Source organism: Odocoileus virginianus, chromosome 8 (genome assembly GCF_023699985.2).
Source record: "Odocoileus virginianus isolate 20LAN1187 ecotype Illinois chromosome 8, Ovbor_1.2, whole genome shotgun sequence".
Classification (NCBI taxonomy): Eukaryota; Metazoa; Chordata; class Mammalia; order Artiodactyla; family Cervidae; genus Odocoileus; species Odocoileus virginianus.
The window spans coordinates 15,329,585-15,342,119 of record NC_069681.1 but is presented as its reverse complement, the minus strand read 5'-3'; the positions used below and the strand labels follow the sequence as shown (position 1 = coordinate 15,342,119).

The 12,535-nt window shown below is 45.2% G+C and overlaps 1 protein-coding gene across 6 annotated transcripts in view; it reads left to right on the top strand.

Moving 5' to 3' along the window:
- The window catches only part of RUBCNL (rubicon like autophagy enhancer), a 40,106-nt gene extending 29,211 nt beyond the window's left edge, over nt 1–10,895 (top strand). For all 6 annotated transcript variants that reach the window (XM_070471231.1, XM_070471227.1, XM_070471230.1 and 3 more), the window contains exons 10-14: nt 3,402–3,640; nt 4,921–4,982; nt 7,710–7,863; nt 9,064–9,154; nt 10,635–10,895. In XM_070471231.1, coding sequence (XP_070327332.1) covers nt 3,402–3,640; nt 4,921–4,982; nt 7,710–7,863; nt 9,064–9,154; nt 10,635–10,747 — 659 coding nt within the window. In that variant the 3' untranslated portion in view covers nt 10,748–10,895. The remainder of the gene's footprint in view (nt 1–3,401; nt 3,641–4,920; nt 4,983–7,709; nt 7,864–9,063; nt 9,155–10,634) is intronic.
- The last annotated feature ends 1,640 nt before the right edge of the window (nt 10,896–12,535 follow it).

Here is a 12,535-nt window from a genome sequence, read left to right as displayed (position 1 = left end):
GCTTTCTAACCATCTCATCCTCTGCCACCCTCTTCTCCTTTTACCTTCAATCTTTCCAAGCATCAGAGTCGTTTCCAATGAGTTGGCTCTTCACATCAGATGGCCAAAGTATTGGAGCTTTAGCATCAGTCCTTCCAATGAATATTCAGGGTTGATTTCCTTTAGGATTGACTGGTTGGATCACCTTGCTGTCCAAGGGACTCTCAAGAGTCTTCTACAACACCACAATTCAAAGGCATCAATTCTTCGACTCTCAGCCTTCTTTATGGTCCAACTCTCACATCCATACATCACTAGTCCATCCACATTAGTCATGTATGGATAAAACATACTATTTTATCCATATTTAACTGTATAGTTCAGTGGCACTAAGTATATTCACAGTGTTGTGTAACTCTCGCCATCATTCATCTCCCAAATTTTTCACCTTCCTAAACTGAAACTCTGTCCCCATTACACACTGTCCCCATTCCCCCCTTCCCACCTCCTATCCCCCAGCCCCTGGCATCTACCAATGTACTTTCTGACTCTATGAATTTGACTCTTCTTGGTACCTCACATAAGTGCAATCAAATAGTATTTGTCTGCACCTAATCCTGATGCTGGGAAAGATTGAGGGCAGGAGGAGAAGAGGACGACAGAGGATGAGATGGTTGGATGCCATCACCGACTCGATGGACATGGGTTTGGGTGGACTCTGGGAGTTGGTGATGGACAGGGAGGCCTGGTGTGCTGTGGTTCATGGGATCGCAAAGAGTTGGATGTGACTGAGCGACTGAACTGATGTATATTGTAAGCTGAAGCTGAAACTCCAATACTGTGGCCACCTGATGTAAAGAACTGACTCATTGGAAAAGACCCCGATGCTGGGAAACATTGAAGGCAGGAGGAGAAGGGGATGACAGAGGATGAGATGGTTGGATGGCATTACCAACTCAATGGACATGAGTTTGAGCAAGCTCTAGGAGTTGGGAGTTGGTGAAGCAAGGAAACCTGGCGTGCTGCAGTCCATGGGGTCACAAACAGTTGGACACGACTGAGCGACTAAACTGAACTGAATGTATATTGGAATACGTATTTAAGGTTAACTTAATGTATGTCCTACAAATAGACTGTACCTTCTTTTTGGGGGGTTGGAGATCGGGATTGACATATGTATACAACTGTGAACAAAGCACATGACTAGTGAGAACCTAGCGTATAGCACAGAAACGGGGGACGTGCGTTGTTCTTATGTCTAAGATGAGAAATTGTTACAGTCACTTCATAACACTGCCTTCTCTGTGGTGAAGAGGCCACTGTGACCTGCACTGTAACTGCCCATTGCTTTACGACTCTCATCTCCCAGCTCTTGCCCCATCGGGCGTTGAGCTCAAGCCACATGGCCTCCCTGCTGGTCCTTGAAGGTTACAGGCTCACTCCTGACTCAGGGATCTGCATCTGTGCTTTTCTCCCCCTGGAATGCCCTCCCCTGGACACGCCGCGCGCCCTCCCACAACTGGGGCTAGTTCCCTTCCTTCCTTCCCATCTGCACTCTCACGTCTTCCTTGGCTGCCCTACTGAAACTCCACCTCATCACCCTCTTGGCTACAAACACCCACATACACTTGATATTCCCCTTCCTTTTTGTTTTTATTCAAGTCCTTATCTCCCTAAAATACTCTGTCTTATTGATCTTCCTTATTATTATCTGTCTCTCACTAGATTCTAAGTTCCATGAGGACAGATACGTGGTTTATTTTATTTTTAATTGACTGTTATTCAGGTATACTTGCTTTACGATTTTGTGTTACTTTCTGCTGTCCACCACAGTGAATCCGTTATATGTTTACACATATCCCCTCTTTTTCGAATTTCCTTCCCATTTAGGTCACCACAGACCACTGAATAGAGTTCTCTGGGCTATACAGCAGGTTCTCATTAGTTATCTATTATACACATATTATCAGCATGTGGTCTGTGTTATCTATTGCTTTATCTCCTGCTCCTGCAAGTATGCCTCACACACAGTTGGGACTTGAAAGATATTTGTTAAATGATTAGATGGCTTACCTAGGACCTAACCAGACTCCTCTGAGAAAGTTTGAGGGAGTGGCCTCAGGGCCTAGAAAATCAGGTTTCACCCAATCAGAAAGGCGAGTTGCCCAGTTCAGACTGGGAATCACTTATTTTGCTGTAAGAGCATCCATAGGTCTGACCTGTGGAAGCCTAGGGAGGGGAGATTTGCTGGAAAGGGTTCCCTTGGCCTTTGATAGGCGTTCTGGGATGGAGTAAGACTTTGAGCATCTCCACCTCAAGAAATAAAAACAAAAAGCATAAATCCATCTGAACTTCCTACCATGCCTGCCATGGTAGAATGATAGTGCCTGCCATGCATCACAGTTGGAAATGATTTTCTTTCAATGACTCATCTTCCCAGCTAAAGTCTAGTGGGGACCATATCTCTCTGGTTAACCACTGTATCCTGGTGCCTCAGTAAATATTGAATGTATGAGTCAGAAACTGTGAAGATGTGTGACTATGATTCCACCAACTTTTAAAGTACCTCCCAGAGTTTGTTCAGATGTGAAGATGATTCGTTGATAGGAATGTGCTCCTTCCCTCATGGAGCTTGCTGACAGGATGTCATCAGCCAAGTATATAACTGGGTGATACTTTCAATGAAAGAGAAAGTCAAGAATGCTATGGGTGTTATAGCCAGGGAACTTAATCCAGGCTTATTGGCCTGGGAGTGAAAGGTTGCCTAAGGAAGTGATTGTCCCCAAAGGGGGGAGAGAGAGAGAGTGAAAGTGAGTGAGTGAGTGTGTGTAGGGGATGCGGGTCACCATATATGTTTTTCAGATCTTTACTGGTTATGTTTTCTCTTCCCATGTATTCCCATCCTTTGTGCATTTTTCTGTTTTATTTCTTCCTCATGGATTTATCCAAGAACTCTTTTAGGATACTACTTTCTGATAGCATACAGAGTGTGCGTTATCATTAAAAAGCATTTTTCATACCTGTGGTATCACAGAATACAATTCTGGGCTGTTTTTGTGGCTTCAGGACAATTAGCCTGAAGAGATTTGGGCTTGTCAGAGTCTTCCTGCCAAGTAGGAGGTTGGGTCTGAATTCCCACCAAATCCCCAGACCTTGAATCTCATGTTCTGTTGGCCACGTGTCAGCTTAAAGGCCCATCTTCCAAATCCAGGTGTTTGGGGCAGGGTTCTGTTTTCCAGCACCCGTTCCACAAAAGTGAAGCTCATGACCCTCCATGACTCAGGGCCTCCAGTGGCTGCTGTTCTCCCCAGCATGAGAACAGCCATCTTGAGTCTCCACCTTGGGCGGGCGTGGGAGGCGGGGCGAGGGTGGGTTTCCGGCCTCAGGTGAGCCGGTGCTCATCGTCCTGTGCACCCTGGCAGAGTTCGTGAAGCGGCTCCGGTACTGCGAATACCTGGGGAAGTACTTCTGCGACTGCTGCCACTCGTACTCGGAGTCCTGCATTCCCGCCCGGATCCTCAGGATGTGGGACTTCCGGAAGTACTACGTCAGCAACTTCTCCAAACGCCTGCTGGACCACATATGGCATGAGCCCATCTTCAACCTGCTGCACGTCAGCCACGGCCTGTACACGAAGGCTAAGGAACTGGACAGAGTGAGGGTGAGCAGCCACCTTTCCTGGGGGAGGGAGTTCAGTGGCCAAAAGGGCCCTGTGGCAGTAAGTGAACGTCTCCCCCCGGCTCTGGGGATCCAGAGAGCCTTTCAGGGGTGGACTTACTATCCAGCAGCTGGAGCTTGTGCTTCAGAGACCTCCTGCTTAGGCTCTTTTCAAAGCCCCATACCCAGATCTTATCTTTATGCCTAGTTTTGTTTGTACCTAGCTTTTGAATTTTATTATCTTTTAAATGGGCCTTCCCTGCTAGCTCAGTCAGTAATGAATCTGCCTGCAGTGCTGGAGACCAGGTTAGATCCCTGGGTAGAGAAGATCCCCTGGAGAAGGAAATGGCAACCCTGCTCCAGTATTCTTGCCTGGAAAATCCCAAGGACAGAGGAGCCTAGTGGGCTACAGTCCATGGGGATGCAAGAGTCGGACACAACTTAGCGACTCAACAACCACCATCTTTTAAAGAAAAATTGTATGTGTTTAAGGGGTACTACATGATGACTTGATGTACATGTACACAGTGAAATGATTGATAGTCAAGCTAATTAACATATCCATCACCTCATGGGGTTACCTGTGTATGTGATGAGAACACCTAAAACTTACTCTCTTAACAAATTTCCAGTTTTTAATACAGTCTCGTGAATGATACTCATCATGCTGTACATGAGATCTCTAGACTTATCCTTGTTGTTTAGTCGCTAACTCATGTCCAGCTCCTTCCCAATGCCGTGGTCTTATCCTAGGTAACTGTAACTCTGTGTCCTGGGCCAGTTATCTCCCCATTTCCCCACCTCCTCACTCCAGGATCCACCCTTATAGTCTGTGCTTTTATGTACTTGACTTTTTTAGATTCCCTGTATAAATGAGATCAGGCAGTTTTTGTCTTTCTGTGTCTGACTTCACTCACTTGGCATAATGTCCTCCAGGTACATCCATGGTGTCTCCAATCACAGAATCTCCCTCTTTTGTACATAGTTTGGTATTTTTTAAAAAAGAAGGCCCCAGACATCGTGTAAGCTTTAGACTCCCCAAGACCTGGGTCCTTCCTGGGCCCTCTGTAGATCTCTGGACTCAGTCATGGGCCACTTTATAGACTGTGCATTATATGCTTTATATATATGCACAGTCTATATGCTTTATAGACTGTGCATTTCAAAGGCTTATTTTCTAGAGTTGTAGCATTTCAAGGTTAGAAATAACATTTAATTTTGACTTATAATTTCCAGTGTTACTTATCACATTACACTTCCCCCCCATTTGGTTTCTCACATTAGGAAATCCAGGAGCAGCTGTTTCATATCAAGAAGCTGTTGAAGACCTGCAGGTTTGCTGAAAGGTACCACTGCTGGCTGGGATGGGCTGTGCCATGAATGGGAGGTCTGATAACCTCCACACTCTTGCTGGTCCTCTGTGCTTTGTGGTCCATCTCCACCAGTGCACAGTGATCATCTCATGCCTCTCCTTGGGGATATAGACACTCTCTTGAATGTTGCTAAACGTTCTTACTCACTACCAGGGAATTTAACATGTCAAGAAGAATGGACCAGTTTAAGTATAAAACAACCCTAGGCAATGGGATTTTATTATTGTTTTGAAAAAAAAAATGAAAGTGAAAGTTGTTCAGTTGTGTCCAACTTTTGTGACCCCAAGGACTGTAGCCCACTAGGTTCCTTTGTCCATGGAATTCTCCAGGCCAGCATACTGGAATGGGTAGCCTTTCCCTTCTCCAGGGTATTTAAGTTGTGATAAAACACACGTAACATAAAGTTACCATCCTAACCCTTTTTAAGTGCACAGTTAAGCGGTTAGGTACATTCATGTTGCTACCATCATCACCATCCATCCAAGAGCTCTTTTCATTTTGTGGAACTGAAACTCTTTACCCACAGTAGTTCTCCATCCTCTGTTCCAGCCTGTGGGAACCATCATTCTCTTTTCTGTCTCTATGATTTTGACTATTCTAAGTACCTCATATGGGTGGAATCATACAGTGTTTATTGTTTTGTGCCTGGCATTTCATGTAGCATCATGTCTTCAAGCTTCACTCACACTGTGGCCTGTGTGAGTATTTCCTTTGAAAGGCGGAGTGATGTTGAATATACATACATTGTCTCTATATTCCATCTTTTGTTGACTGATCCATCCACCTTGGGTTGCTTTCTTTTGGTTATTGTGACTAGTGCTGCTGTGTTCATGGGTGTACCAGTGCCTTTTAAAACACTCTGATAAAAAATAAATAAATAAAACACTCTGATAAAGAGGCATGCCGACTTTTACTGGCTGTATAATATTCTGTACTATGATGTGGTATTCATTTAAGTATTGTCCTATTACTGAACACCTAATACATTTTAAATATCTTTTGTTATAAAAAAAAAAAAAAACCACCTAAACACTAAGCTTCAGCTGAATCTCTGACCACATTCATAGGTTTGTCCTGAGGATGAACTTTTAGAGGCCATGGCCATAAAGGCCCAGGCATGAATTCATTTAGCAGAGATATTTTTAAGAGGAGGAAAAGTTACTCAAGGAGTTAGGATTATTTGTTATAATAGCTGAGATCGTCTCTCAGTTGTGTCCAACTCTTTGTGTCCCCATGGTGTGTCCATGGAGATCTCCAGGCAAGAATACTGGAATGATTGCCATTCCCTTCTCCAGGGGATCTTTCCAACTCTGGGATTGAATCAGGGTCTCCTGCATTGCAGGTAGATTCTTTAGCATCTGAGCTACCAGTTGGGATTTTAGGTTTTTAAAAAATTTTGTTCTCTTTTAAAGCTGCTTTCTAGTTCTGATCTTTATTTAATGATGCACTACTTCTGAATTACATTTCTTGGGGAGGAGCTTGTCCTTTATAATCATTTGGCCTTGAGCTATACCTCCTGGCTTTGGGGTGAAAAGTTCGTTTCTTCTCAGGGCCTCAGTTTTCTCTGTAACATGAACAATATCCACAGTTCTTACCATCTGCAAATATGTCTTGAATATCCACTCTGTGCCTCAGATGAAAAAGCAACAGGACACGTGTTCAGGGAGAGTCTGGGGAGGAAGTCAGCACAGAGAGATCATTGCCAAAGCGTGTGCCTGTGCACGTGCTCCTGAGGGCATGGGGGAGGGGCGGCACGTAGTTTTTAAGGGACAAGGTGGGGAGGCGGGCAGACAAGGCTTCCTAGGGACAAAGCCAGAGCTTGAAGAGCAAGTTAGAGCAAAAACGAGGGTTCAGGGACCCTCCGGCCGAGGAAATAGTGTGAGCGAGGACCACCCATAGCTGGGCAGAGAATTAAACTGGGTTTAGCATCCCTAGAGCATCAGGTGCAGTGTAGGCTTGGGATTGCAGTGCATGGTGATGCTGCTAACTGACATAGGGGGTTCAGAAAGAGATCGGGGGGCTGGGAGAAGATTATATACTGTGCTGAATGCCCATGGGACATCCAAGTCCCTTTAACTAGCGGCACTTGGATTGTGGTTGTTGCTTAGTCATGTCCAATTCCTTGGGGGACTGTAGCCTGCCAGGCTCCTCTGTCCATAAGATTTCCCAGGCAGGAATACTGGAGTCGGTTGCCATTTCCTTCTCCAGGAGATCTTCCCGACTCAGTTGGATGCTTGTGTCTTAATATCAGTGCTGGACCCGAGGTTTGGGAGTCATAGCATCAATAACTCTCCTGAGATATCCATCAGTCACACTGATGGACTTGAAATTGAGCTGGAGTTGAATAAAGTGGTCATTATTATCTCAGTACATGTTGTCAGGACTCAAAAACCAAATTTTAAGTTTTCTTTCACTCAAAGTTTACATGGGCAGCTGTCAGAGACACTTTGCTCATTCAGCTTTTTGAAATCATTATTTACGAAATTTTAACTTCCTGGCTTCCAAGCAAAACTTGCAAAATGTAAAGTAGGGAGTAAGATTAACTTGTTCCTGGGGCTTTTTTTTTTCTTTTTTTAAGTTGAGTTGAAAAATTTCAGTTTTGAGAGCCAGGAAAAAACAGACCCTTCTCCCCAGTCCCGGGTTCCTGCCCCGACCTGTGCGCGTGAGTTTCTGATTTCCTCTTGGTTTTCTCTCCTGAAGCACACTGAAGGCGTTTGAGCAGCTGCCAGGACACTTGACGGAGGCGCTCCACTTGTTCTCCCTGGAGGACATGGTCCAGGTCAAGAAGGGGCTGCTGGCGCCCTCGCTCAGGGACATTCTGAAAGCTTCCCTCGAGCACGTGGCCGGCTGCGAGGTGAGAGCTCCTTGCCCCGGCGGGTGTGGCCCTGAGCTGTCCTTTCTGCGGCCGATCCCGGGTGGGCTGTTCTGCACTTGCTTCCTTTACCCTCACAAACTGAGGAAAGTGCCAGCAACACTTTCCATCGCCGTAGTTTAGTCACTAAGTCATGTCCAACTCTCGTGCGACCTCGTGGACTGTAGCCCACCAAGCCCCTCTGTCCATAAGATTTTCCAGGCAAGAGTACTGGAGTGCGTTGCCATTTCCTTCTCCAGGGGATCTTCCCAGTCCATGGACTGAACCCGCGTCCCCTGCATTAGCAGGCGGGTTCTTTACCACTGAGCCCCCGGGGAAGCCCCTGCACTATTTACCGATGAGTGAAATGAGGTGCAGAGCTGTTCGGTACCAGACCAAGAGTGTCCTGCTGGAATGCAAGCCTGGGCCAAGTGACTGGTAGTCTGAGCACGCAGCCCAGCGTGTGGCCTCCTTCCATTCTCGTATGCTCTGATGTGCCAAGTGCAGCCGCATAGACTCAGGATCCAGTGGGACAGGAGCTCTGTGTCTTCATGGACTGATGAATTGCAGGGGAGCTCCCAGAAATAAAATGAGATCAGTTAAGAACACATGTTGAAAATCATGATCTTTCTCTGGTGCCTCAAACTACCCTGATGCAGTTGTCCACACAAAATGGACGCACATTTATTGCTCTGATCCATCCATTGTGGCAGGAGATAGTATTCTGTTCCTTCTAGAGGCTGGAATCACAGACACTTAAAAAATGATGTTTTTGAAACTGTATATCATTAGAACTCTTGTGTAGTGAGAGGAGTTTACCATCTTGGCTTATAGAATACCGAACTGAAATTTTTCTTTCATCTGACATGGACAGGCTTTTTAATTACTACTTGTATCCATGACATTCAGTGGCCTTCTGCAAATATGATATGTTGCCTAGGCCTATCTTTTGTCCTGTGAAGAACGTTTCATTTTGACTTCTATGAAAATTGCAATTCACAGATTTATATAAAGCTTTAAAATGCAGAAACTTGTTACTTCCACAGCCAATTTAGGGGATTTTAGAATAACACATTTCAGTACCTGGGGTGGGGAAGTGTGAAAATCTGGTGTTTATAGAGCTCTGTGAAAGTGGAGCTCAGTTTCTCCATCGGGAGAAACATGACCCATGAAGACTCTCACTTTTGACTCCTATTCTTACAGCTCTGTCAAGGAAAAGGCTTCATTTGTGAATTTTGCCGCAGTACAGCTGTCATTTTCCCATTTCAGACTGCAACGTGTAGAAGATGTTCAGGTATCTTAATACCATAATACTGTAAGCTTAATAGCAGTATAATAACATAAGCACAAAGTTTGTTAACTTAAGCACAAAATTAACTTAAGCTTGAAAGTGAAAGTCGCTCAGTCGTGTCCAACTCTTTGTGACCCCATGGACCCATGGAATCCTCTGGGCCTGAATATTGGAGTGGGTAGCCTTTCCCTTCTCCATGGGATCTTCCCAACCCAGGGATCGAACCCAGGTCTCCTGCACTGCAGGCAGAGTCTTTACCAATTGAGCTATCAACTTAAGCTTAATAACAGCTTAACAACTAAAGCATAGTGTTATTTTCTTAAGGTATAATGATGCTAGTGTATGCTTCTCTGTTGAATTGGAGCTGGTAAAGTTTTGGGTGCACGGGGAGGAGGTGTGAGTGGGGCGGGGAATGATGTCTCAGGGAACAGGGTTCAGAGATAGGAGGTGGCCCTGTTTGACCTATCCCCCAATTCTTCTACATCAGGGCAAGTTACAGCTGCACCTGTTTTGTAATTGAATCACAGTCAACCCCAAGTTCACTGCAGGGGTCCCCAACCTCTGGCATCTAACGCCTGATGATCTGAGGTGGACCTGATGTAATAATAATAGAAATAAAATGCACAATAAATGTAATGCACTTGAATCATCCCCAAACCATCCCCAACCCTGACCCATGGAAAAATTATCTTCTTAGAAACTGGTCCCTGGTGCCAAAAGTTTGCGAACCATTGCCTTAGGGTTTGTTCTCAGGCTCCACACCCACGAGGGTATGAAGGCAGCAGCCTGGGCCAAGGAAGAAGTTGAAGATGGTATGCTTACCATGAAGGCTCAGTGCATCTCTCAGGGGACTGTAGAGCTGGGGTAGATTTTCAGCATTTTCCCAAATTAGGGACAGAGAGCCAGCCAGGCCTTGAGACCTCATATTGACCAGTCACTGGATGTGGCCTGGGACCAGCAAGGGGGCATAACCTTGATCGAGGCAGCGCTCTCTGGTTGGGGCCATTTCCAGAGAAGGGATGTCACCTCCTGAGCCATCAGCCACCATCTCTCCCGGCACCCACGATGGATGGTCTTTGAGCGGATCTGGGAGGCACTACCCAAGCTCTCGGCCTGTTTCACTGGTCCTCATGGCCTTGTTGTTGTTTTTGTTTAGTTGGTAGGTCATGTCTGAGTCTTTGTGACGTCATGGACTGTAGCCTACCAGGCTCCTCTGTCTATGGGATTCCTCGGGCAAGAATATGGAGCAGGTTGCCATTTCCTGCTCCAGGGTATCTTCCCGACGCAGGGATGGAACCCGTGTCTCTTGCCTTGGCAAGAGGATTCTTTACCACTGGCCCACCAGGGAGGCCCATCCTCATGACCTGCTGGGGACAAGTCCTCTTGGCTTCAGGTCCTCTCTCCCCAGGCTGGGGATGAGCGTCTATTACACATTTGAGAAACCAGTTACCCACTTGCTGATGGCTCTCCTCTTTGCTTGCAGCATGCAGAGCTTGCTTTCACAAGCAGTGCTTCCAGTCCGCCAAGTGCCCCCGGTGTGCGAGGATCACAGCGAGGAGAAGACTTCTGGAAAGTCTACCCTCTGCAGCGACATGATGTACTTGACTACAGCGAGAAAGACCGTGCAACATGCCTTACGATCATATTGCTTGTGTCTCCTGTTGATAACATTGTTTTGACTATTGTCTATTAAGAAAAAAGATGACCAATATTCTCTTTATTATATATATTTAATATTTTTGGAGACTGTGGATTCTTTGTTATTAAGAGTAAAGTTGTTACTGGTGCCAAAGAATGCTCAAACTACCGCACAATTGCACTCATCTCACACACTAGTAAAGTAATGCTCAAAATTCTCCAAGCCAGTCTTCAGCAATACGTGAATCATGAACAGATGTTCAAGCTGGTTTTAGAAAAGGCAGAGGAACCAGAGATCAAATTGCCAATATCCGCTGGATCATTGAAAAAGCAAGAGAGTTCCAGAAAAACATCTGTTTCTGCTTTATTGACTATGCCAAAGCCTTTGACTATGTGGATCACAATAAACTGTGGAAAATTCTGAAAGAGATGGGAATCCTGACCACCTGACCTGCCTCTTGAGAAATTGTATGCAGGTCAGGAAGCAACAGTTAGAACTGGACATGGAACAACAGACTGGTTCCAAATAGGAAAAGGAGTACGTCAAGGCTGTATATTGTCACCCTGCTTATTTAACTTGCATGCAGAGTACGTCATGAGAAACGCTGGACTGGATGAAGCACACGCTGGAATCAGGATTGCTGGGAGTAATATCAATAACCTCAGATATGCAGATGACACCACCCTTATGGCAGAAAGTGAAGAAGAACTAAAGAGCCTCTTGATGAAAGTGAAAGAGGAGAGTGAAAAAGTTGGCTTAAAGCTCAGCATTCAGAAAACTAAGATCATGGCATCCGGTCCCATCACTTCATGGCAAATAGATGGGGAAACAGTGGCTGACTATTTTTCTGGGCTCCAAAATCACTGCAGATGTTGACTGCAGCCATGAAATTAAAAGACACTTGCTCCTTGGAAGAAAAGTTACAACCAACCTAGACAGCATATTGAAAAGCAGAGACATTACTTTGCCAACAAAGGTCCGTCTAGTCAAGGCTATGGTTTTTCCAGTGGTCATGTATGGATGTGAGAGTTGGACTATAAAGAAGGCTGAGTGCTGAAGAATTGATGCTTTTGAACTGTGGTGTTGAAGAAGACTCTTGAGAGTCCCTTGGACTTCAAGGAGATCCAACCAGTCCATCCTAAAGGAAATCAGTCCTGAATATTCATTGGAAGGACTGATGCTGAAGCTGAAACTGCAGTATTTTGGCCACATGATGCAAAGAGCTGACTCATTTGAAAAGACCCTGATGCTGGGAAAGATTGAGGGCAGGAGGAGAAGGGGACGACAGAGGATGAAATGGTTGGATGGCATCACCAACTCAATGGACATGGGTTTGGGTGGACTCTGGGAGTTGGTGATGGACAGGGAGGCCTGGCGTGCTGCAATCCATGGGGTGTCAAAGAGTCAGACAGGACTGAGCAACTGAACTGAACTGAAATGTTACTGGTGATTTTGTTTACAAATGTTCAATGTTTTTGCTGCTACTGGTGTTTTTTTTTTTTTAAGGGTTTTTTGATACTTATTAAATTGTATTTGAATTGTTGTATTTAGCTAATGATGGAGCCTATTTTTTATGAATTGTAACTGACAAGATGATTACTCAGTTCCTATTCCTATAAAGCTTGTTTTGTGAAAGAAATGGTACTCTCCATGAACAAAAACTGAAAGCAAAAATCTGTCTTCTCAGGCTTTGTTTCTGATCTAAATTCAATTTTGTAACTATCATAGAGACTTTACTTCCGGGG